Source organism: Panthera leo, chromosome D1, assembly GCF_018350215.1.
Source record: "Panthera leo isolate Ple1 chromosome D1, P.leo_Ple1_pat1.1, whole genome shotgun sequence".
NCBI lineage: Eukaryota > Metazoa > Chordata > Mammalia > Carnivora > Felidae > Panthera > Panthera leo.
The window spans coordinates 46,257,501-46,285,139 of NC_056688.1; the positions used below are offsets into that span (position 1 = coordinate 46,257,501).

A 27,639-nucleotide genomic window follows, 5' to 3' on the forward strand; every position below is an offset into this window, starting at 1 on the left:
TAACTACATTAAGAAGATGAGAGAAGAGGAAGAGCAGGTATGACAGCTAAAACCCTCTTCAAACGTAGTCAATATATATATATATATATATATATATATATATATATGTATCAAAACAAATGAATCAAAAGAGAACAACTGCATATTAGAATTATAAGGTAAATAAAGAAGAAATAGCTAAAAATGTAGTGCTTGCTTCTGTGGAACAGAACATGAGCATAAAACTACTGTTTTTTCTTAAAAGCCTTTGTACCCAGTTTGACTTTTTAAACGATGTGCCTATATTAATAATAAAATCTAATTTTACAAAAGTGAAAAAATAACAAATTGGATTACTCTCTAAAATTCCTTGCATTGAATAGTCCATGATTTTATGTCACTTTAACATTACTGTTTTGAATCACCAGCATCACATCTTCTGAACTTTTTGATGCCTAAAACAAACACTATCAGGAAATCATCAATAACAATCATATTGGTATAAGAACTTCAGCTCAGAACAAGACATATTGGTGATGTGAAACTTTCCAAGTGATAGTTCTCTTTTGAAGGGAGAACTGAGTGACTCTCCCATTATTTATCACCTATAGCACATTGCAAAAATATCACAAATTCTTCCTCTCCCTGTGTCCACGATCTTGCATGACTCTGCAGCTTCTCACACTGAGATGGAGTCTATTTCTTCTCCCGCCTGGCCTTTTTACCTGATTTGATGGAAAGAAGGCAGTAGAGATATGCCAGTTCCGAGCATTAGCCTCAAAAATACTTAAAAGGGTCTGTTCTAGTTCTTAGAACTTTGCCAATCTACCATAGGAACAAGCCAAGGCTAGCTTCTTACTGGATAAAGAAAGACACCTGGCCCTCCTAGCTCAAGCTAACAAGTCAAACCCTAGGAACAGAGCTACCAAGCTGATTTGCAACTGACCAGACACATGAGTGAACACAGTCAAAACCAGAACCATCAGCCGAGCTCAGCCAAAATAGAATCCTGAGTTAAATAAATTTGAAATGTTCTGTTATGCAGCAAAAGCTAACTTCTATGTAGTTCCTTCAAAATTTGTGATTACTTTTTATTTATTAATTTTCCTTCCCTGTAACGATCACTAGTAGTTATCTATTTAACATCCATTTTCCTCCCTTCAGCCTTGCTAACAGAACCCTATTTTTGTTAGGAAGCCATCCCTCCTCCATGAGGCTCAGAGCCCCAGACGAAGACCCTGCTTAATCTAACCAACAATTTTCCTATCCCTTTGCAATGATTGGTTTAGGGCCAGTCCTATACACCAATTCTGGTCAATGAAACCTGAAAAGAGTCGCTGGGGGTACTGGGATAGGTTTCTTGGTTTTAAGAAAGTTACATGAAGAGATGATCACTTTTTCCCTCTGTACATTAACATAACTAAAAGTGACACCTGAAGTTGTGGCAACCATTTTGAAACTTCAAAGAGAACAACCGGACCAAAAAAAGGTTCTATACAAAACTTTAGCAGTTCAAATATTCCATCAAATAAAAAATCAAATAATGGCCAATATTCACAATCAATGACTTTCTCAACCTGCAATGTAATGGTATTAAACACAAATACACACTCCCTCAACTCACTGCATGAAATGTAACAGAAATCACCCAACTTAGTAAATTTCACATCAGCCTGGGGTAACTGAAGCAAGGAAAGTGAAATGAGTCTGCTTTAATTCAACTAAAGTCTTGTTCTGCAGCAGAAAATAACCACAAAATAGCAAGAAATCTTTTTAGAAATCCACTAGTTCAATACCAAAATGATAGTCATTTTCTACACAACAGGGGAAACCCACAGGTGATAAATGAATGTAGGGGAAGTTAGAAATTTTATAGCGTTAGAGCTATATTTTATGGTTAAAGAGACCATCTAGCACTTTTCCTTTTAAAGTAAGCTCTACATTCAATGCGAGCTTGAACTCACCACCCTGACCGACTGAGCCAGTCAGAAGCCCCTGATGTGGGTCTTGCTCCCAATTTCCTTGGTAAAAGCCATCTAGGCTCATTTCCCCTAGATCAGTGTGTGTCAGACTGTAGGTTGAGATGATTATTAAGTTGTGCAATCAACTTAGTGCATCACAATCACATTACCAAAAGAAAAAAAAAGGCATAGAAAACATCAGAATACATCATACATGGTAAGTGTATTGTTTTATGAAACTTTCAAAAATGTTTATTTTCGAGAGAGAGAGAGAGAGAGAGATTAAGTGGGGGAGGGGCAGAGAGAGGGGGACAGGAAATCCCAAGAGCAGCTCTGCGCTGACAGCTGCTAGCCCAACAATGCAGGGCTTGAACTCACAAACAGTGAGATCATTACCTGAGCCAAAGTCAGATGCTAAACTGACTGAGCCACCTTGACGCCCTGGAACTTTTTTTTTTCCTTAAATTTATTTATTTTGAGAGACAGATGTGGGGAGGGGCAGAGAGTGGGAGAGAATCCCAAGTAGGCTCCACACTGTCAGCACAGAGCCCAATGCGGGGCTCCGTCCCAAGAACCATGAGATCGTGATCTGAGGTGAAATCGAGTCGGAGGCTCAATTGACTGAGCCACCCAGCCACCCCTTGAAAAGAGACTTTAAAACCATTTAATTTAAATCCAGCCCTTTTCCAGTATCCTGTGGGATGATAAACCTAAGTTATATCCCAATCCTTTCTTAGCCAATTTTTTTGCCTCCTAAATGCCCCAAGACTTCATCATACTTGTCATGTCTGCAATAGCAACCATCTTTTCTTTAACATTCATTTATTTATTTTGAGAGAGAGTGTGTGTGTGAGCAGAGGAGGGGCAGAGAGAGAGAGAGAGAGAGAGAGAAAGAGAATATCTCAAGCAGGCTCTGTGCTGTCAACGTGGAGCCCAACACGGGGTTCAATCTCACAAACTGTGAGATCATGACCTGAGCTGAAATTGAGAGTCACCATTGAGCCACCCAGGTGCCCCAGCAACCATCTACCCTTCTTCATAGATTTCTTCTGACTCAAGTCCCTCCCCACAGAGGACAACATGGCTCCCAGCCTCTGCCTTATTTCCTATTGCTGAAAGGTATTTTTCTTTTGGGGGCAAATGTGGAGAGAAGGGGAGAAGGGGGAAAAATCATTCTATTCATTATTCAAATGGACCAAAGAAAACCAAGATAGAGCCAGAGACTGATAACAAGACTAAATAGTTTAGAAACGAAATGAGAACCTATCAACAGAGTTGTCAGTGCCAGGAGTTTCTGAGAAAAGGGAGGCACAGGACCTCAGGTCGGCTCCAGGAAGAATCAGCTTCACGGTATTCAGTAGTAACGTATTCAGTAGTACTGGACACTAAGCTCAGAGAGAACCCATGCTTAGTTTAATGACTCTGCTGTTCCCATCTTGACATTCTTAGTAACTTTCTTTGAACTTAAATTTTGTAAGTAAAGTCCACTGGGACTGGGCAGCATGTATGTGAAGAGGGGATATGTGCAAAAGTATGTTTACTGTCCCTTGCCTCTCTATTCATATGTAGCATTTGCGATTCCCGTGGGCAAAGAATTCCATTGGAACCATGTGTAGAACTCAGCAAGACTCAACATGAGTGCAGGGTAAGCATGTTTCATCTACAACAGAGTAGGCAGGGGTACTGACAACCCCAAGAGGCCTTGCTTTCAATGTGAACCAGAACTTGGTTTGAACAAAGAAGACAAGGTATTTAAAGAAACTTGAACAACTAAGCAAAGCTATTCTTGCTTATGTTACTTCCTTGTATTAGTCAACCATTTACACTAAAGATGACACACAAAAAAGGGAAAGATAGGATAATGGATGGTTGTTTTCCTTTGTCCTATAATCAGTAAGTCAAATGCAGAGAATGTTGGTAGAATGTGTGGTATCAAGAAATGAAATGTTAATTTGTCCTGCATTTTCACTGTACTGGCAAGAACTGAACACACGTGAAAGTACAAGCTAAGAAATACCAACTGCATAATTTTAATAGGAGTTAGATGCTTTTATGCTTGCATTGAAAACTGCCATCATACAATATGAAGATTAATGGTAAAATTCATGCTAATGCAAAATCTTAACTCAGAATGGCATTTTTACTTAGAATGGCATTAAAAGCAAATTTTAAAATACCGTAAGTTAAGAAGTTACAGAAGGAAAAAGCTTTTGCATTTTTAGTACTATATTGGTGCCTTTTTCCTGCTTTTTAAACAAGAGGCTTGCAATTTCATTTTGCAACAGGCCCTCAAGTGACCAAAAGTGTCCTGTTTCTCTGGAATTATTCTGTATTACCCACGTAAAGAGAATTATTCTACATTTCTTTCCCAAAATGCTGTGGGGTCCACTGAAGCACAAGAGTCCAGGAGACTTCTTTCTGAAATCCATACACAAAAATTGTTTTACTCACCCACTCTGGAAAGTATCATGACTTTGGCTCCTTTGGAGGCAATGAACATGATCTTGGCCTAAATGGACAATGTTACAGTGCTTAATACCTCCATGTTAACACATCTGAACAGAATTTATTCCCCACTTTTCAGCTAGAGATCCAGGTGAGCTAAGTGTGCACTTTCAAGTGTCCTCACTGTCCAAAACGCATTTTGTAATCCAGAAAGAAAACAGGTTCCATGATGTGAAGTTACATGAAGAAATTTGTGGCTCATTACAGCACTAGAATGAATACTCAGCGAATAACTGGAAAAGAATTTAGATCAAGCATCAGGCTCTGGGTAGACCCAGATGGATGCCAATTCCTGGTTCCCATTATTCAGGAAACAAAACTACACAAGGCCTTCACATTGTGGTACAGAGAGGCTTGAAAAAATCTGCTGTCCTGGTGAGCTCCTTGCCTCACCACAGAAGACTACAATAGGGATATGGTATCAGTCCCTCATCCAGCTTGAAATCAATTAGGGGGGATTTTTCTCAGGACATACTAGTTTGGGGCAAAGTTCTGGCTTGGTGGCAACTGAAGCAGACTGGCACATTAGTGGCTAGGATTGCAACAGAAATGGGAGACATTCTGGAAATGCCAGAACCACCATCTCTCTCCCTGTCCACATGACACTCTTGGGTATTATGGTAGCAATGAAAATACTTTTTCATGGCCAGTCTTGGCAGTCTTTTACTGCTTGCTCATTTTTCTGTTTGCATCTTTTCATTCTTTTCCACAGATATTTATTGAGCACCTTTGTGCAAGGCACTGTTCTATGTGCCGGGATTGTACCAGCAAAATAAATCTACCCTCATTCATAAAGCCTATATCCCAGTGGGAGGAGAAATGTAACCCAAGTAAGTTACGTTGTATGCTAGATCATTGAATGTTGAATAAGAAAGCAAGTCAAGGGTCGAGTACCCGGAAAGAGATGCAATTTTAAATGTGGCTTTTACATTATCTGATTCCAGTTACCTAAAGTCTTCAGTGGTCTAGGTTACAGGTTACTGTTCCAATTATCACTCATAGCACTTGTTTCATTGCCTATTTGGTGATCTTTGTGAGCTATCTGACCTAAATTTTCAGCAATCTCAGGAGCCTCAAGATTTAGTTTTAACAGTATCCACAGCAAGGGCAAGCAACTATAGGTCTGGGAACTGAATATGGCCTACTGCCTGTTTTTATTAATTTCATTGGAACACAGCCAGGCCCATTTGTCTACAGATTGTGTATAGTTGCTTTCACACTATAGCAGCAGAGTTGAGTGAATGTGACAGAGACTGTATGGGCCACAAAGCCTAAAAAATTTACTCCCTAGCTGTTTACAAAAAAGTTTACCAACTGCTTATCTATAGACACACACATAGGAACTAGTAACAAAAGTGAAATGGGTACCAACATATATAGTTGGAGCAAGTGAATTTGGTACATTAATAGAAATACCCTTTCATTAATTCTGACAGATGAGCATGTAAATAATTGTGTACTGAGCTATTAGCCAAAATGCTGTTTATAGCAATAGGAAGAAAAAAAAAAAAAAAAAAAGAAGCAATGAGCACATCCAAAAAGGTATTAAATACAGGTATATTCGTGGATATGCAGGGTTTTTATAAAAAAACAAGTCTCATCATCTCAAAATTTGACAAAATTCAGTTTTGTACTTTATGCTGGGTCCCCTCATTTTACTTCCTACCTTACGATTACTCAGGTTTTCTTCATTCCCTCTGCTTCAGGTTAATTCCTCCACATGTCATGTTGGTCCTAACTGGGGGATTTTCTCATTCTTGTTATTTCTTCTTGTTCATAAGTGTATACAAAGCACCTTATGTTTGGAACAAAACAATCAACTACTCTCAAGTCTGATTCCCTCAATCTATTTCTCTTAAGCAATACCTTTCTGGAAAAGCAGATAGTAACACTGTACATACTCCATGTCTTTCATTTTTCAACCCCCTGCATTCAAACTTCTATGTCCTCTTCTCACTTGCTCTAATGGCAAAATATCCACTCAGATTACTTATGGTCTAGCTGCAAACCAAACAGCAGTATATTTTTTAATAGTTCAGATAGCTTAATTAAATCATATGTGCCAACTCTAAATTTTAAATTTAATCACTATGATATTATTACAGAAGAAATACGAAGACATAGGAAATACGATTTCCAGTAAAAATAAATAATGTAATTTAGGGTTTCATGTATATCAAGTACTATTCTGGCTGCTTCCCACGTGTCTAATCATTTGATTCTTAATAACTTTATGAGTATCTTATCCCTGTTTCACACAAGAGGAAACTGAGGTAGATGTTAAGTTACTTAGCCCAGCTTATAGTTGCACAGTAAAACTTAAAATTCAGTTTAGTTCTAGAACTTACACTTAATCACTACATTATATAGCTTTCTTTTTTTTTAATTTTTTTAATGTTTTATTTATAAGACAGAGAGACAGAGCATGAGTGGGGAGGGGCAGAGAGAGAGGGAGACACAGAATCTGAAGCAGGCTCCGGGCTCTGAGCTGTCAGCACAGAGCCCGACGCGGGGCTTGAACTCACGAACTGTGAGATCATGACCTGAGCTGAAGTTGGACGCTTAACCAACTGAGCCATCCAGGTGCCCCTATAATAGCTTTCTTCAGGTAAAAGAACTACAAAAATGATCACTACAAAAAAGGGCATACTTTTATTACTTTCAACATTTCTCTTTATCACAATGAAAATAAACTAACACACAGCTTTACAAAAATAAATTTTTATTAAAAGCAGTAGAGTCTGAGCAGGAGACAGTACAAAGAATGTAAACAATGTAAACATCACTACATTCAGCTCAGCCTGATTGAATGCTGAAAGACAACTCTAAATGCTCTATGTGCCCTTACTAGCAAGATACATTAATCTATTATACACAGAAAACACGCTCTAATTTTGATTAGGAAAAAGTATTTTATCGAAGTCGGTCCCAGCGCCAAATACTGGCATCATCACAAACAGCTATAAGAATACTGCTATCCCTGCTAAAACTGGTTTGTCGAATAGCAGCACCACATTTATGATGAGTCAGTGTTGTACATCTAGGGGAAAACAAGACAACAGGTTAAATGCCATTCACAGAAAATGTTGTCAGTATCTAACTTAAGCCAGTAAATTAGAAAACAAATAGATGTTCCAAGTCCTATAGAATGCATTGAAAACATCACTAAGAGCTCAACCTCAATTTTCATAAAATTTGGGTACATTTTAAATTAAAAAAGTAACTTGTCACCAAGATACTTATAACCAGTCACTGTGATAAAAGATAAATGCTTTAAAATAACTGAGCCATTTAAATGTTAAAAATGATTTGAGGATGGTACCTTAAGTATCAATTACTTCCTCTGTACTGACATAACATTTAAGAAAAAGGCAGTAATTATCAATAAAATTTCTGAATACTTACTTGGCTTTATGAGGATCTTCTACTTCTAAATCCCAAACATAAAGTTTGCCAACCTGATTGCCCAATGCAAGCATCTGTATAAACACATTTTTTTAAACATCCAATTATTAAAATAGGCTATAAAGTATTCAAGCATTCCTAAGACATACTCATATTCCAGAAAAACCTCAGCTCCAGCTTATGGCCATGCTTATAATTATTTCTTTGCCATCTTAAATTTCGGATTTGTAAATGGGGATAAGAGCAACTAATACCTCACAGAAGTACTTTGAGTAAATCAGAAGGCATTCTGCAAACTGATGAAGAACTTTACAAGTTACGTTGTTAGCATGTACTCTTTATTCTGCCGTAAAGAACTGTAGCAAAAACTACACACAGCTCCTCCAAAGCTTTCTTACAGAAGTAAATACCCAAGTAATTTGTTACTACAAAATCCTAACACCAATCTCCTTAAAATTTTAGATAACGGTGGGGCGCCGGGGTGGCTCAGTCAGTTAAGCGTCTGACTTCAGCTCAGGTCATGATCTCACCATTCGTGGGTTAGAGCCCCATGTCAGGCTCTGTGCTGACAACCTGGAGCCTGCTTCAGATTCCATCTCCCCCTCTCTCTGCCCCTCCCCTACTCGTGCTCTGTCTCTCTCTCTCTCTCAAAAATAAATGCACACACCAAAAAAAAATTAAAAAAAAAAAACAAAACTTTTAGATAACTAGTACTTTGCCCCATGTTTATTTTTCTTTAGGTTTTTCTACCAAAAATCTACTTACAAAGGTTAACTCTAATCACCAAAACATTAAATCTTAGTAACATGTTACAGAAAGTAAATACCTCACTGCCATGATTGACACCTGCAATTGCATTTATAATAAGCACTGCAGATGGTGTCCAGAGCCACAAAGGTAGAATAAATAACACCAAAAGCCAAAGTAATCAATATAAAATACTGAGGTAGAGATTCTTAGAAGGAACCGAACATGGATGCACAAAAGAAAAGTGAAATTATAATGGTCTAAGTCAAGTAATTTGAAAATGTAAAAATATGTTGCTACCTTTTGCCAGAAATCCATAGAAAACCTCATGTACCAAATGTCACACTGGCTGTAATCGAATCGCCCGAGAATAGTCACATTAGACTCACTGGGTTTAATTTTGTCTATATCATCTTCCATTTTACCAGGTTTCCAGCACACAATGGCATTTTCACAAGACTTTGAAAGAGAAAAATGAGAAAAAAAAAAGATATGTTATGTAAAGAACTGAATTTAAAATTTTTTTTTTAAAAAGCCTTTTTTTCCTCTATTATCTTTTTAGAATTGACAGTCTTAAAACCTGGTTATCCATCTACTAAATACAGTGATATACATTTATTTATATTTGGAGTCAATGCCCACACTTGACGACAAGAAGTTATATTATAAACAGAATTTAACAATACCCAAAAGCATTATATTATCTGGAATATTCATTTTGAAGTCACAATTTCTCTTCCAAACCAAATTCAGCTCTAGATACTCTGGCATCCAGAGACTTGAGTGTTTTGTAACAAAGGTAAAATTATATAAACTGTATACAAATAGATGGCTCTTCAATGTGTCCCCTGCTTAGAGATAAGATTATAATAGAAGGCAATTAAACGCGTGGTTTAACATCAAGACATTGATATGAGGATAGGACGGAAATAGACTAAGTTACACCTTTCTCTATCCTGTAACATCATATCTTTCTTTGCACACATCTAAGTTAAGCACCAAGTAGTAAAGAATACGATGGAAGAAAAATTACAACACAGTGGGCACTATTCACATTATAGGTCAGTGGTGTGCCAATTAAGGGACCTTTGGCAATGTCCCTGGCCTTTAGTAGGTAGAGGCCAGAGATGTTGTTGAACATCGTACAATGTACAGGATGGCCTCTCCCATAAAAAAAAATTATCTAGCCCAATGTCTCAACAGAACCTAGACTGAGAAATTCTTGTGTAGGTAGAGTGCCTCCTGGAGTTTTACAGGACACAGCCTACACAGTCACATACGGCAGCTCTGTCAGGTTCACTGACCTATAAAATAGTTTAACAGCAGAGGCACAGGAAGATTAGGGAGGAAACAACACCCCTTTTTTTTCTTCCTCTCTGCCTTTTTAGATCATTTGAAATCACAGGGCTATATATCTGATATACAAATTCTTTACTGTAAAGTACCTTGGACATTACCTACTCTGATAACTCTTAACTAAGTGCACGATTGGACTGAAAGCCTGTCTACTTCTCTCAAAAGACTCATCTTGGTCCCAACCTTACTGAATGAGAACCTCTACAAGGGAAGGCCAAAACAGAAGAATTGTAACACAGCTCTTCAAGTGCTTGTCACTGACTGCACTGGTAAAGGACCCTTAGTTAGTAGAGTGCCCTCATGGAGAACTAAAACTTAAGGAGCTAAAAAGAATTTGACAAGCCTAACAGATGACTACACTTAAAAATCATCTAGAAAGCTTTTTAAAACTAAAATTCCCAGGTCCTTGTGCCAGATTTAGAATCTCCAGGAGTGAGGCCTAGGAATCTATTTTTACAATGTTCTCCCAGTGATTCTGATGCAGAAATAGATTTGAGACCACCAATATAGTTCATTCAGGTCAGCTTCCTGAAACCTAAAATGCAGAAATTCTTTCCTATCATCTGATTAAGTTCTAAGAAAAGAAATTTTAGAGCTGATGGCTTTTTACTTTTACTTCCAAAATGATGGAGTAGATATACTTTCTCCTATTATCCTCATTGTAGCTTGAAAGACTAAATATCAAATATAAAGCAAACATAAGACTCTGAAAGGTACAGAGAATGCAGTCTGGTTAGGAACCTTGGGACGTGAAGCACATTGAGTTCCTTGGTTTTCTTTTGCCTCATTTACAGACTGGATACTAGAGAAGGCAGCAACTCCCCCATACTAACAGGTAAAGGCCAAAAAAATCCCAACAAAAGCCTGTTCTCTCTGGCCAAAGAACTAGGAAGATAGCAACATAGCAAGAGAGAACATTTTCAAACACTCTATTCTAGCCAAACACCACAGGAAAAAAAAAAAAAAAAACAAAAACTGTGGGCCCACCCTCATGTGAACCAGCCAAGGCCCAGTGGGGAGCACTTCTCAGGTGGTTAACTATGCACCTCAAGTGCATCCTCAACTCACCCTATCCCTCATCATAATGAGGTAACTCTCCTCCTTTCCAGCTGGGGTGGTATCAGAGACGGCCCAGCAGAAAGTTAGCATGTTAACCACCAGCCACAACCCCCAGGGTCAGTGGAGACCACTTGGGAAACAGTAATAAGACACTATCATCTGACTTGCCCCACCACCTGCCAATCATGAAGTTGCACTCCCTTTCCCCAGCTGAAAATTTATCAGAGGAAGCCTGCTGCAAAAGATTTAAATAAAATAAGACCCAGAGTCTTGTATAATATTCAAAATATCCAGATCTCAATCAAAAATTCACTTGTCATACCAAGAATCTTAAAATTCTCAATTTTAATGCTAAAAGACAATAAATGCCAACATTGAGATGACATAGATGTTGGAACTACCTAACACGGATTTAGCCACCATAAAAATGCTTCAATGAGCAATTATAAACACACTTAAAACAATTAAAAGTCTCAGCCAAAAAAAAAAATAAAAACAATCAAATGGAAATTTTAGAACCGAAAAATTACTATAACCAAAATAAGAAAATCAATGGAAAGGTTCAACAGGAGATGAATAGAGTCAATAAATTTAAAGTTAGAACAGAAACTATCCAATCTAAACAAAAGAAAACAAATGTACACAACAAAGGCCCAGGGGTCCAAATAAAAGATGTAACATTCATATCATTAGAGTTCCAAAAGAAGGGCAGGAAGAGAGCAGGCCTAAAAAAGAATTTGAATAATGGCTGAAAAGTTTCCAAATCTGGGACAAACTATGTCCCCAAAAGACATAAATCTACTACAAATTCAAGGTGAATAAACCCCAAAAGATAAATTCAAAGAAATCTGTATCAAGGCACATCACATTCAAACTTCTGAAAACTAAAAACACATAAGAAAAAAATCATGAAAGCAGTTAAGACAGAACACCTATGTTTAGGAAAAAAACAATTCCAATGATGTCAGGTATCTCATCAGAAACCACAGACCGCGGAAGGAAGGAGTACAACATTTTTCAAATGTTTCAAGAAAAGAATTGTCAACAGAAAAATCCTATAAAGAGGGAATGTACCTTTCAGGAATGAAGGAAAAATGAGGCCATTCTCAAATGAAGAAAAATTAAGAATTTGTCACTGGCAGACCTGCCCTAAAGGAATGATTACAGGCACCTTTATAAACATAAAGGAAATAATATAAGGAATCTTGGAATATCAGGATGAAAGAAAAATGGAAAAAGCAAAATGAGCAAATACAATACCCTCCTTTCCCTCTGGAGTTTTTAAGTTATGTTTGATAGTTGAAGCAAAAATGGTTAATACTTTTTGATGTTCTCAAGTATAAAGGGAATATTTAAGACAATTATACTATAAATGGAGGACAAAGTAATAATATAGAGGAAATAAGATTTCTACACTTCGTATGAAGTGGTAAAATGTTGATACACAGTAGACAGACAAGTTATATAAATATATATTTATACTTATGTTTGCATGGTAGTATATTTTTAGATAATTTTTTACTTTTAATCTATACATATTTTATACCTAGTGAACTTTCTTATAGATAGCATAACAAAAATACATAATATATATAAGATATGGTAACAAAATAGGTAATATGCATATATAATGTAACCACTAGAGGAAACACCAAAAAAGCTACATAAAGAAATGTACTCAACACTATACATAAATCAAAATGGAATTCTAAAAAATGTTCGCATAGGGGTGCCTGGCTGGTTTAGTTAGCATGTAGTTAACATAGTTAACATAGTAGTTAGGTGTTGAGCCTACTAAAAAAAAAAAAAAAAAAAAAAAAAAAAAAAAAAGATGTTCATATAACCTATATGAAATTAGGGGAAAAGCCCAGATAAAAGAAAATAAGAAGAAAAAAAAAAATTAAAGGATCCAGTCATTAAGACATAGCAATAACGAGCAACCCACAGAGCAGCTAAACATCCTACAACTGAAAGCAGTATGGGAAAAATCCACAATTACAGCTGGAAACTTCCCCATCTCTCACTAGTTGATAAAATAAGTAGACAGAAAAAGCAGTGCAGATATGGAATTCAACCACGCCATCAACAAGAGCAGCTAACTCACATTTACAGAACTTACACACAAACAGAACTGCACATCCATTTCAAGCTCCTATGGAACATATACCTCAGATAGGGTCATACAATAAATCTCAAAAAGTTTAAAAGAGCCAAGATCATCAAGAGTATGCTGTGACCACAATGGAATCAAACTGAAATCAGTAAGAGAAAGATAACAAGAAAATCTCCAGCACCTAGAAACTAAACAACACACTTCGTATCAAAATTAGTGAAATGCAGCTAAAGCAGTGCTGACAGGAAAATTTACAGCATCTAATACTTACTTTAGAAAAGTCTCAACTCAATAATCTAAGCTCTCTTGGAGCACCTGGGTGGCTCAGTCAGTTAAGTGTCCTGACTTCAGCCCCAGTCACAATCTCACCGTTCATAGGTTCGAGCCCCACATCAGGCTCTGTGCTGACAGCTCAGAGCCTGGAGCCTGCTTTGGATTCTGTGTCTCCCTCTCTCTCTCTCAAAAATAAATAAGCATTAAAATTTTTTTTTAACATTTATTCAATTTTGAAAGGCAGAGAGAGACAGCGCGAATGGGGGAGGGGTAGAGAGAGAGGGAGACACAAACAGAAGCAGGCTCCAGGCTCTGAGCTATCAGCACAGAGCCTGATGAGGGGCTCAAACTCAGGGACCGCGAGATGATGACCTGAGCCGAAGTCGGCCACTTACCCGACTGAGCCACCCAGGCACCCCCCAAAATTTTTTTTTAATAATCTAAGCTCCCACACCTTAAGAAATTGGCAAAAGAGCAAAATACATCCATGGGAAATAAGAGATAAAAAATTGATGAGTCCTTACCAAGACTGACAAAAAAAAGAAGACAATAAATTACCAATTTCAGGAATGAAACAGGGCCATCAGTAGAGACCTTGCAGTTGTCAAAGGGCAGTAAGAATACTACAAACAACTCTACACACAATTTTTACTTTAGATACAATGGACCAATTCCTCAAACAGCACAAATTACCACAACTCACACAATATAAAATAGTTAATTTGAACAGTCAGTTCTTTTAACTATCAGGGAAACTGAATCTGTTATCCTTAAAACTCTCCCTCAAAAATTTCTAGGCCCAGATGATTTAACTGGAGAATTCTAACAACCATTTATGAAGTTAAAATTAACATCAATTCTATAAACACCAATTCTATCAATTCCAGAAAATAGGAGGGAAAACTTCCCAATTCATTTTATAAAGCCAGTATTATCAACAGGAAAACCAGACAAAGACATTACAAAAAACTTCAGACTAATATCAGTCTCATGAACAAAAATACAGAAATATTTAACAAAATACCAACTATTAGCAACATATATAAAAATTACACACTATGACCAAATAAACTTATTCCAGGGACTGGAATCAATATTAAAAAAAAACAATTACAGGGTGCCTGGGTGGCTCAGAGCAGAGCGTGCTTGGGATTCTCTGTCCTCCACTCTCTGTCCCTTCCCCCAATCACACACACTTTCTCTTTCTCAAAGTAAATAAACTTAAAAAAAAAAAAGAAATACACTGCATTAACAGGCTAAGGAAGAAAAACCACATGACCATACCAACTGATAGAGAAAAAGCATTTAACAAAATTCAACAAGGATTTCATGATAAAACTCTCAAAAAACTAGTAAGGGAGACAGTTCTCAACTGGATAGAGAACATCTACAAAAAACAGCTAATTGCCAAACACTGAATTCTTTCCCCTTTAACATCAGAAACAAGTCAAGAACGTCTGATCTTAACATCACTATTCAACATAGAACTGTAAGTCTGCCAGTGCAATAAGGCAAGATCAGAAAGGAAACTATACAACTGCCCCTATTTGCAGATGACATGATAGTCTATGTAAAAAAATCCCAAGTCCTAGAAAAAAAACCCTCCTAGAATTAGGTCACAGGATTAAAGGTCAATATGTAAAAATCAACTGCATTCCTATATACTAGCAATAAACACATAGAAATAAGGAATATCATTTGTAACCACAAAAAAGAGAAGTACTTAAGTATAAATCTAACAAAGTATGTACACGACTTCTACGCTAAAAAGCTACATAATGCTGATAATAAAAATCAAAGATCTAAATAAATGGACAGACAAGCTATGTTCATGAACTGGAGAGCAGAGCAAAGATATTAGTCCCCCACCAAACTGATATATAGGTTTAACATAATAGCAATCAAAATCTCCCCTGCCCATAAAACTCCTGGCAAGATTTTTTATAAAATGTAGACAAGATTATTCTAAAATTTAAATGGGAAGTCAAAGGAATCAAAATAACTAAAACAATTTTGAAAAAGAATAAAATGGAAGAAATCACTTAACCAATTCCAAGACTTACTATAGAGCCACAGTAACCAAGACCGCATATAGCAGTGGTAGAGGGAAATAGAACAGAAAAACCAGAAAAGGCCTCATACAAGTAGGCCAAACAACTTTGACCAAAATGCAAAAGCAGTTCAAAGGAGAAAGAATAGTTTTTCAACAAATGGTGCTGAATAATTGGCTATCCACATGCAAAAAAATGAACTACTACCTAAACCTCATACAAAAATTGACTCAAAATAGATGATACGTTAATATAAAATGTAACATGACAAAATGCAGGAAAAATTCCTTAGGATCCAGAGTGTGAAGAGCTTTTAAATGTAACATCAAAAGCACAATCCATAAAATAATTTTCTTCAAACAAAATTCAATAAATTGAAATTCGTCAAAATTAAAACCATTTGCTCTACAAAAGACCCTGTTAAGAGGATGAAAAGACAAGCTACAGATTGGAAGAAATTTTTGCAAACTACATATCTGACACAGGATTCATATTCAGAATATATTAAGAAGTCTCAAGACTCAACAAAAAAAAAAAAAAACACACAAAACCAATCCAATTAGAAAATGAGCAAAAGATATGAAGAGACATCATCGAAAAGGATATATGGATGGTAAATAAGCACATGAAAAAGATGTTCAACATCACTAGCCATCAGGGAAATGCAAATTAAGACCACGATGAGGTATCACTACACACCTATCAGAACAGCTAAAATAAAAAATAGTGACAGTACCAAATGCCGGCGAAGATTCGGAGACACTGGATCTTTCATACATTGCTGGTGGGAATGTAAAATGGCACGGCCACTCTGGAAAATAGTTTGGCAGTTTCTTAAAAAACTAAACAAACTTAACCATGACCCAGCAATTGCCATTCTAGGCATTTATCCCAGAGAAATGAAAACTTAAGTCCACACAAAAACCTGAACACGATTGTTCATTAGAAGCTTTATTTGTAATAGCCCCAAACTGCAAAGGACCAAAATGTCCTACAATAGATGAATAGTTAAATAAACTGTGGTACAGCCATACCATGGAATACTACTCAGCAATAAAAAGGGGAAACTATTGATACACACAACAACTTGGATGGCATTATACTGAGTGAAAAAAAACCAATCTTAAAAGGTCCCATACTGTTAACATTCCTGAACTGACAAAATTCACGTGATAAAATGATGACATAGAACTATACGCACACATTGTACAATGTCAATTTCCTAAATTTGATATTGTATTATAGTTATGTGAGATGTATGTGGGAGAAATCGGGTGAAGGGCAATATGGGACTTCTCTGCTTTGAAACTTACTGTCAATCTAATTATTTCAAGGTCAAAACTTTAAAAAAAGGAAAAACTATACCTGGAAGGCCAAGAAAAAAGTCAGGCTCTGCCCAAGAAAATATGCAATACCCTGAAATCCACATCAAGAAAGGAGACTGGACAGCAATTTTTCCAAATATGACAATCCTAAATGTTCAGATAACATCACCAACAACTACTCTAAATTATCAGCAAAAAATATGTAAATATACATCAACACTTTAGAGATCAGGGGTTGGCAAACTACAGCCCATAGCCAACCCCAGCTGTTTTTGTAAATACAAATTTACCAAAATGGACACAAACATACCAAAAAACCCACCACTGGCTTTAGAAATTGGGTTGTTTTATAGCATCAGATATCAGAGAAGAATATCATCTCACAAGTTAACATTTTTCCTATTATTACAGCACAAGTTATAACAATTCATCAGGATGTTTTATGCCTAAAACAAGCTTCCAAATCTGTAAGACTTCAAGGAAGAAAAAAAAAGGAATTTCTGCCATCTGCCATCCAATTTACCAAACTATATGAAAAAACTGTGCTCCCTGAAAAGTTCCAACTCACACAAACACAAATAACAGAAGTACAGCTTAACAACAGTTAGCATACCTTGGAAAGTATCAAATCACCTAACCATCGCACACAATCGACATAATTCCTATGTATGTCTCTGGTGGAAAAGTCAGGAAAGTGAATTTTCTGAGAAATAAATGGCCTGAAATGGAAATGTCAAAAGTTAAAAGAAAAAAGGATAGTAGAATCACACTAATTTTCACTTAAAAGATTTATAAAACTTTAAAAAATACAATAAGCTATCTAAAGTTAAGCATTAACAGTCTATGAAAGTCAATATATCTAGATTATTTCAAAAGATTGTCATCTTTCTAGAACAATGACATATCATTCCAAAGACTGCTAAAGAGAAAGCTAGATGAGAGTCCTGCCTTGAGCAACAATTTCTGGAAATGGTATCTGACAAGAATCTGGCATTTAATAAGACTTTTCCTATATTTGGGTAAGTAAAACATACTGCTATACATACATACATACATACATACATATATATACATATATTTTGCTTAAACATGTCTGTGAGAAGACCACCAACTACCAGTTCTTCCCATTCTACAGATAATTAAAAGTATACCTAACATTTCTAATCTAGTGATTCAGTTTTAGACTGAAATTAATTATAAAAGAATGATATGCCATGAATTAGCTGTGTCTCTTGGACAATTCAACACATCCTTTTTACTTCTCCTTCATATGTAAAAAGAATGCTGGGTTGAATCCTCTCATACATTCCTCCCAATTCCAATTCTAGGAGCTTTTCTTTATTAAAACATTAAAATGTTATTCATAATCTGTTATAAATTCTCAATTCTGCTGTAATTATGTTAACTGCTTTTTAGCCAAATAAATATTATAATCTATGGTTAAACCTCTCAAGACCAGCATAACTCAATGTTACTTTCTGTAAACTGTAAAATATAATTTCTATTTATTCCAAAGCTCTAGAAAATACGAAAACAAATATTATACTAACCCCTTGGGTTCTAAAAGAGAAATCTGGAAGTTGTACTAATTCTCAGAGGCCACTGAGGTCTCATAAATGTTAATGCATTGAAATATTTGTTGATGGTTATAAATTTAACTGATAATCTATTAATAATCTGGTTTGATAAAGAGAAAATAAATGCTAGCTCTTTGTTAAAAAAGAATTGTAAACAAAGTTAATAAATGGAGATTTATGACAGTTACAGTGAAAGTGCTAACAGCCTGATCAGATACTGAAAAGACAGTTACTGAATTAAAGAACTGAAACATTTCAGGGGTGCCTGGGTGGCTCAAGTCTGTTAAGCGTCTGTCTTCAGTGATTCATGGGTTTGAGCCCTACATTGGGCTCTGTGCTGACAGCTCAGAGCCTGGAGTCTGCTCTGGATTCTGTGTCTCCCTCTCTCCCTGCCCCTCCCCTACTCGGCACTCTGTCTCTCTCTCAAAAATAAGTAAACAATAAAAAAAAAAATAAGCATTTCAAAAACAGATTTCAATTGGAACTTTTCAAAAATAAAAAAAAAAGAAGATTGCCTGGCTGGCTCAAAGGGTGGAGTGTATGTCTCTTGATCTTGGGGTTGTAGGTTCAAGCCCCACATTGGGTGGAAAGATTACTTAAAAAATGAAAATCTTTATATATATTAAGAAAACTTCCCACTCAAAATCTTTTGAAGGAGGTTCCAGCTTTTGAATTTTCTCCATCTAAAAAAGGGATCATCATTTAAAGGAAAGAATTACATTATCATGAATCAAAGCCAAGAAACCCATTTAAAAAATCAGGATTTACTGACGTGACTAAAAATTAAAAGTGCTGACAAATAATGCTAGCAACATTATTCAGAAGGACCCTTTACTCTATCCCACAGCAATTTTAAGCAGCTTAACATTGTTATAATGTAAAAAGCCAAGCATATACATACCTAAATAAGTAAAACATGCTACTAAATTAAGATGAAAACGCAATTTAAAGGGGATTTTGAAAAATGAGCCACAAACATTAGACTAAAAGCAAAGGGCTTCTATTTAAAATCAGTAAATTTTATGGTATGTAAATTGTAGGGGATTATGTAAAAATTTTGGATAAAGTAAAACACATCATCAATCCAACAGCAAGAAATAACTGTTTTAAATAGCACAATTTTTACCTGTTAGTTTTATTTGGGTTATAATCATAAGATTCTTTAATTGCATTCATCATTCTCTTTGAATTGATCCTCCAAAGTTTAAGAGAGTGATCCATACCACAGGACATTATTTTTTCACCCAAAAGATCATAATCCTGTACGTAAAACAAAAAAGCTTAGACATACAAAACTGCCCAAATTAGACTATCCAATTTTCATCTGAGGTACAGTGTAGTGAAAATTGTATTTTAAGTCACAAACACTTTGAGTTTCATCTATGTAGCCCATAAATCAGAGCTGTTACTGATTTCAAGATTTAATTTTATCTGATTTGTCACCATAGCATATATGAGCTTATATAAGTCAAGAAAGTAAATTGTTTGAATTTAGTTTCATCTGTTCAATTATTTTTAAATATTACCTTTGCTTGATTTTGAAGGTAAATAGAATGCTGAAGTAATTATTGTATGATGCAAAGACCTAAGTTAGTTTTCTTTGTCTATTAAACAATGAAATTGACAGCTGTATGTGAAACTATACAATGAGTCTTTAAACAACTGAAATTTTGCTTTATGTGTATATTTAAGTCAAAATACTTCAGTTACATTAGGTAAGTTCACTTTTAAAAAAAAAAAAGGTCTAAAAAAAGGAAATAATGTATTTTAACTTTTTCATTTGCTATATACCAATTGTTAAGACTGCTAACAGATCATCCGTTGTAGCAACCTTAATGTACCTATTTCATAAAGCAATGAGGCACAGAGATGCTCTTTAATTTAGCATGTGATTCATGTGTTAATGAAAATCTCACACATCAGTCCTTCTAGTGGAACTCCTCCTGTATTATAGAGAAGAGGAAATAGACTGTGTACTGCTCTCATTTTAAGAAATAACAATAGGGGTGGGGCGCCTGGTTGGCTCAGTCGGTTGGGCGTCCAACTTCGGCTCAGGTCATGATCTCGCGGTCCGTGAGTTCGAGCCCCGCGTCGGGCTCTGGGCTGATGGCTCAGAGCCTGGAGCCTGCTTCCGATTCTGTGTCTCCCTCTCTCTCTGCCCCTCCCCTGTTCATGCTCTGTCTCTCTCTGTCTCAAAAATAAATAAAACGTTGGGGCGCCTGGGTGGCGCAGTCGGTTAAGCGTCCGGCTTCAGCCAGGTCACGATCTCGCGGTCCGTGAGTTCGAGCCCCGCGTCAGGCTCTGGGCTGATGGCTCGGAGCCTGGAGCCTGTTTCCGATTCTGTGTCTCCCTCTCTCTCTGCCCCTCCCCCGTTCATGCTCTGTCTCTCTCTGTCCCAAAAATAAATAAAAAACATTGAAAAAAAAAAAAATTTAAAAAAAAAATAAAAAAAAAATAAATAAATAAAACGTTAAAAAAAATTTTTTAAGAAATAACAATAGGGGCACCTGGGTGGCTCAGTCAGTTAAACGTCTGACTTCGGCTCAGGTCATGATCTCACAGTTTGTGTGTTTGAGCCCCGGGTTGGGCTCTGTGCTGACAGTTCAGAGCCTAGAGCCTGCCTTGGATTCTGTGTCTCCCTCTCTCTGCTCCTCCCTCATTAATGCTCTGCCTCTATCTCTCAAAAATAAATAAAAGTTAAAAAAAATTTAAAAAAACAAAGAAAGAAAGAAATAACAATAGAAGGGCACCTGGCTGGCTCAGTCAGTAGAGCATGCAACTCTTGATCTTGGGGTTATGAACTTGAGCCACACACTCGGTGCAGAGATTACCTAAAAATAAAATCTTAAATAAAAAGAAAAAGAAAGAAAGAAAGAGCGAACGAACGAACAGTAAAGAGTTCTATCTATGGAGGAGAGTATCTTCCTTATTAATCTAGGTATTTGTGTTAAACCAACCTTCGAACTGATCACTGTTTTCCAAGAGCCTAAGGGCTTTAGATTCGTGTTTACTGAATTCAGAAGTCTGGTTGCTGCTACTTCTAATTACCTCAATGTCAACAGCAACATGACACCCTTAGAGCCAGTAGCTCTAATTTATAATTCTTAAAAAAAGGATGGTAGTCATGGGTCTTAAGACACAGAAGACAGGAGAGTGCTGCTGCAACTTTTAGAAAATCCAAGGTGACAAAGTAGGTGAAATTAGGTATGATTCTCACAAAAGCATACAAACCCCAACTTCCAATTATTTAGTACTTCCAATTAAAATGCTACCTGCTTCAAAACATGGTGCCCCTTTACATAGTTTAAGAAAATACTGAAGAGTTGTAAAACCACTAAGTAAGTTATAAATGGAACATAAGTAAAGCTAAAATAATGTAAAAATGTCAAGGGGGGCCTGGGTGGCTCAGTCAGTTGAGCTTCTGACTCTGGCTCAGGTCATCATCTCCTGGTCTGTGAGTTTGAGCCCCACGTGGGGCTCTGTGCTGACAGCTCAGAGCCTGGAGCCTGCTTCAGATTCTGTGTCTCCTTCTCTCCACCTTTCTCCCACTTGTGCTCTGTCTCTCAAAAATAAATGTAAAAAAAAAAAAAAAAAAAATTGAAAGATGAAAGTTGATCAATTGCTAACTGGCTTAACCTTTTTCTTTAATGACTGAGAAACAGCAAAACAAAAGTTAGCTTGGTGAGTTTTGATTGAACAAGTTCAAGGTATTCTTTCATGAGAATCCAGGTGTTGGTATAAAGTGCAAGAGTACAGATCAAACACAGAGCCTTACTCGCTTTATTCCTTCATCTGTAAGCTAATAACCTTATTATATCACAAGTAAACGAAATGAGTGCCTGACAGGCTGTATGAAACAAACCACATGCTTTCTTATAAGAGTTCCATGGGGATCGTTCAGAGCTCTGTACACCTGAAGATCACCGCCCTGCAGCTTTCAACTTACAGCACTTAGAACTTCATCTCTGTGCCCTTCTACGCCTCCAAATATTGCCACCAGAGTGTCTGTTTGGATATTCCATAATCGTAAAGCATGATCTAGTATAGACATAAAAAAAATTAAAACGAACTTTAGTCATTCATTTACTCTGGACTTGCAAAACCTCTTTAAAGAAGTAAAAACTACTGAAGTTTGGAATTAAGTTATGCACAGTGGGGACTAAGCAGAATCCAATTATATAGCAATTTAAAATATTTACATCAACATGTAGACTTAAGTATGAGCTCAAACTTTCAAGATCAAAAAGAAGTATTTATGTGGTCTTAAAATATGTTTAGCTTATTTACCTCAAACAATTTCTTTTAAATAACATCTGATTTAATGGAGTCATGCTCATGACATAACACTTAGGGATTTGACATAAATAAAGTTTATGTTATGTCATAGAACAAGATACTACAGTTTTTCCCTCCATAGAATCCACATTTAGTAGTTGAAGGGGACTGAGCAGATTTACGAGATCTTTACAGTAAACCCAAAATAGGATTAAAAACTATACATATCACAACATACTTTTATAGTATTAAAGACCTCTTAGAAATATTAACTATAATTTGAGCAATCTCATCCACTAAGCATTAGCAACAAAATATACCGCATTAATATAAACATGAATGTACAGCTTGGTATCTGGCAATACCCAAACTGTACATGACTATTAATCTATTCCATAGGGAACACTAAAAGACAGTAATAAATTATGTTTAGTAGTGGAAATTAACGTTGCCATAAAAATTATTTCTTAAAAAAATTATTTCTTGATTCCAATTGTGTACAAGTTTTTGTGTGGACATTTACTTTCATTTCTCTTGACTACATATACACACACACGGAAGTGGTATTTCTATGTTTAACTTTTTGAGGAAATTCTAGACTTTTTTTAAGGTGGGTACATTTTACATTCCCACCAGCAATGTATAGGGGGTTCAAACTTCTCTACATTCTAATCAACAGGTTATTGTCTGTATGATTATAGTCATCCTACTAGGTATGAAATGGTCTCATTGTGGTTTTGATTTCTATTTCCCTAATGACAAATGATGCTGAGCACCTTTTCAAGTGCTCACTGGACAACTGTGTGTATTCTTTAGAGGAGGTCTATTCAAAACGTTTGACGCTTTTTTTAAAGGGTTGTCTTTATTGTTGAGTTGTAAGAGCTCTTTATACAAATCCCTTATTAGATATACAACTTGGAAAATATTTTATCATATTCTGCAGATTATTTTGCACAATGGGGGAAGAGCTGAGTTAAAAAGTTGTGATAGTTAGAACAAGTGCGGCATTATGACCCAGATCACCTGTAAAGAAATACCTGGGTCCAGCTACTATTATCAGAGGAAAGTTGTCAGCTCTTCCTAGGTGTCAATTTCTATACTTAAGCCTTGATAGTTAAAGAAAAATCACACTGAAGTATTTTCATGTAAGAATTTTGACTTGAGGACATCTTTTAATATAAACAGATTGAGGGGGAGATTATAGGTTTGATAAGCCTTTATTTTTTGACAAGCCTTTAAAAAGAATAAACTTGACTAGAATAATGTAGAAGTAAAAGGGAAAAAGGCAATCAAGAACAGAATGTAGAAATAAGAACAAGCCAGCTCATTTCAGAGAGCTCAGAAATGATTAAGAGGCCTGAATGAGCCCTGAATAAACTTATAATGCCAATATAGGCATACGGAAGGCTTTCTCTTTCTAAGTATGGGAAACATTTCAAAGAGCTTATACTAGAGAACTTAGCATTTTAAGGAAGTCTATTAGGGGATCCTTTACAAAACAAAAACTTTCTATATACATAGAGAAGAACAATTTTCAGATGCATTATTTCTTACTACATGACTGGTTAGTCATAAGATGATTTGCAAAACTTTTGAAAATTCTTAAAAATGTCCTAACTTTGATGTTCTGCCACTAAAATTAATAAAGTTTAATAAAATAATTCAAATGAGGATGAATGATCATAACACACTACTGCACATAAGAAGGGTAACACATACTTAATCTTCAGTACCTATTATCTCATTTATATCTGATGTTAACAGTGTATTTTTCACGGTCTTTCAACTAATTCTTGGTCTGGGAATGCTAATAAGGTCTAAGATTTTTCTACTAAAACATACTTTATAAATTCTTTTTAAATTTGGTTTTTTTTTTTAACCTAAGAACTCTCTGTCCCTTAAAAAAAAAAAATCATTTCGAAATAAATAGGACTAAAGAAACATTTGCTTCTCTTACCTTTACTTACTGACAGGAGAAGATTTGGATCTCTTGGGTGGAATTTCAGCTCATTGATAGCATTTCCATGGCCAACATAATGCTACAATAAATTTATAACATTCAACTTTCATATTAAATCAATAAATTCTCTCGTTAATCTTAAGAGAATGGAAAAATAGTTTCACTTAAAGTACTGGTTCTCAACCCTGGCTGCACATTAAAATCACCCCACAAAGTAAGGTTGAAAAAAAAAGAAAAAAGACATTGAAGTCTCAACTGCAGGTATTTTGATTTGACTGGATTAGCTGAGGCCCAGCTAAGGATTTAAAAGACCCTCAGGTGATTCTAATGTGCCCTAGGGTTAAAAAACTTCTGATTTAAAGAGGTTTGTAAAACTTCTCTCGGTATCAAATTCCTAGGCTTCACCTTTTGGTTCTTTACAAGGTGCCCTTGACTCTAAATCCCTAATTAAAAGATTTGGAAAAGACTTACTCTTCCGCTATAGTTCATTCCAGACTCTCTGAATAAGGCAAGGCAGGAGGTAAATTATTCTATTTTTTAAAAATTTCGAATAAAAACTTCCTGCTTATTCCTTAATTTGTATTATCTAAATGTGACAAAGGTCTCAAAAGACTTGTCTAAAGGAAGCAAAAAGCAAAGTACAAATCAAGTTAGAAAGTATACAGATACTGATTCCACTAGTTTTAAATTAAAAAATGGTAAGTTTTCACAAGTGTGCATTCAAAACAGGGCAGATCTACAATGTAACCAAAAAACCCACCTTTATGCACTGCATTGTTATGGGATTAATTATCCTAATTATGCCTCTAGATCCGGCCACAGCCAGCAAAGGATGGCTTGTATTGCTATCATATGTCCATGCACAAGTATAGAAGTTTTCATCAGCCTAAGAAATGCCAGTTAAGAAATATAATTTGTTTTTGAAAAGTAAACACGTCAATGATTATAGTACAGTATAAGGAAAGCTCCAAAGAAACGCTCAAGTTTTTACAAACCAGTCCTTCCACTCAATTTGATTACTATTCAGAGATGCTTTCACTCAACTGTCATTTGAAAGCAGCCATGAACAATATGTAAATGAATGGGTATGGTTGTGTACCAGTAAAAGTTTATTTACACAAACAGGTAGCTAGCCCCACAAGCTGTAATTTGCTGACCCCTGTTTTAGCCCAATACTTCTGAATATGCATCTCTAGAAAAAGATCAGCAACTATTCAGTTATCCACTTTTTCCTGTGAGACTTTCCCAGTAAGGCTACAGAGCACTTCTTTCCACATAAATGATGAAAGACTGAATATCCTCGCTTTTTCTTTTTTGCTAGCTTTTTCAAATGGATCTTAAAAGAAACAGCTTTGACTGTCTAACCTTTTGGCTTTTTAAACCTTTCTTTTTCTTTATGTACTCATGTTTTGCAATATTTTATTTCCTAAACAAACTGCATGTTTATTTTTTCCCTATAGGCTTTGTTGTTCAAATACTTGGGATGAATGCCAGTCACAGCTTCTGATCAACCCAAATTCATCAAATTAACTACCCTGACATGATAAAACTCTACGCAAGGTCAAAGAAACAGGTTTTAGCTACTCTCTTGCTATCATTCTCTACTACTGGATTTCCAATGCTCATCTCCAGACATCCTTCCTCCTCCCTCATATCCACCTTAAAATACATTTCTAGGGATCAGGAAAATTAAACTAAATACAAGGAGTCTCTTATGACAGTAAAGGAATAGCACTGGGTAAAGAAAGGACAAAGTAATTAATTTAGAAAAGTTTTGGTGTACTTATTGAAATTTCTTTAGCCAAAGATATTAAAAACCCAGGAAAGGATACATCAGCATCCACATAAGATTGCAACAACCGGATTTCTCCTTGTGAGTGACATTCATATAAGGTAACCTAATAAGAACAAAAATACGGTAAAATTTCATTTCAAATACAAAAACATACTCTCTTCACCTGTGAAACATCTTAGTCACAAATGTGTCTTAGAGACACTATAGAAACTATTGCTTTAAAATAGCTTCTTTAGGGGCGTCTGTGCGACTGTTTGTTAAGTGTCTTACTTTGGTTCAGGTCACGATCTCACGGTTCACAAGTTCGAGCCCCACACCAGGCTCTGTGCTGACAGCTCAGAGCGTGGAGCCTGCTTGATTCTGTGTCTCCCTCTCTCTCTGCCCCTCCCCCACTCATGCTGTCTTTCTCTCTGTCAAAAATAAGTAAACATTAAAAAAAAAATTAAAAATATCTTTTACTTATTTTTGAGAGAGAGAGAAAGTGAGAGCACAAGTAGGGAGGGGTAGACAGAAGATCCAAGGTGGGCTCCATGCTGACAGCTGGGAGTCTGATACGAGGCTCGGATCCCCCACTGTTGAGATCATGACCTGAGCCCAAGTCAGACACTTAACCAACTGAGCCATCCAGGGGCCCCTAACTTTCTGATGTATGGGAGTCCTTTTTATTTGCCACATATTCTAAAATTAATACTATCTGTATAATATACAATTTAACTGTAATAAATTTCTTTCCATTTTTTATAGTTTATAGTTGTGTTAGCAGTAACTTAATAATTTCAATAGAAATAAGAATTAGCGGCGCCTTGGTGGGTCAGTCGGTCAAGCGTCCAGCTTCAGCTCAGGTCATGATCTTGTGGTCCCTGCGTTGGGCTCTGTGCTGACAGCTCAGAGCCTGGAGCCTGCTTTCAATTCTGTGTCTCTCTCTCTCTGCCCCTCTCCAGTGTGCACACACGTGCGCACTCTCCCAAAAATAAATAAACGTTAAAAAAATTTTTTAAAATATAGTAACTCTATAAATCACCTATCACTACTAAGTTAATAAAAGCTCTACATTAATAGTCTAAAAAAAATTCCTTATATGACTGCTAAACTAGGTTATATCCCAGAAGGTAATTTTTTTTTAAAAGAAGTCCAAACAGAACTTTTTATAATTCAATATACTATGTAATGGCCTTCAATGTCATTTTTTTAAGTGTTTATTTTGAGTGAGAGAGAGATTAATTGTGAGTGGGAGAGGGGCTGAAAGAGAGGGAGAGAC

General features: G+C 36.1%; 1 protein-coding gene and 1 long non-coding RNA gene across 3 annotated transcripts in view; one reads left to right on the top strand and one right to left on the bottom strand.

Moving 5' to 3' along the window:
* Positions 1-2,933: 2,933 nt before the first annotated feature.
* LOC122201141 lies at positions 2,934-26,387 on the top strand. Its single transcript, XR_006194101.1, has 3 exons — positions 2,934-3,059; positions 5,158-5,275; positions 26,047-26,387. It is a non-coding gene; the product is annotated as an uncharacterized LOC122201141 (long non-coding RNA).
* Positions 7,078-27,639, bottom strand: part of EED (embryonic ectoderm development) — a 30,276-nt gene continuing 9,714 nt past the window's right edge. Inside the window, exons 4-13 of one of the 2 annotated variants that reach the window (XM_042907085.1) lie at positions 26,419-26,484; positions 25,347-25,472; positions 24,584-24,665; positions 22,298-22,389; positions 19,478-19,611; positions 17,388-17,493; positions 16,186-16,260; positions 8,898-9,056; positions 7,851-7,924; positions 7,078-7,485 (exon numbers count right to left, since the gene is read on the bottom strand). In XM_042907085.1, coding sequence (XP_042763019.1) covers positions 7,359-7,485; positions 7,851-7,924; positions 8,898-9,056; positions 16,186-16,260; positions 17,388-17,493; positions 19,478-19,611; positions 22,298-22,389; positions 24,584-24,665; positions 25,347-25,472; positions 26,419-26,484 — 1,041 coding nt within the window. In that variant the 3' untranslated portion in view covers positions 7,078-7,358. The remainder of the gene's footprint in view (positions 7,486-7,850; positions 7,925-8,897; positions 9,057-16,185; positions 16,261-17,387; positions 17,494-19,477; positions 19,612-22,297; positions 22,390-24,583; positions 24,666-25,346; positions 25,473-26,418; positions 26,485-27,639) is intronic. The other variant, XM_042907086.1, reaches the window with a different exon arrangement.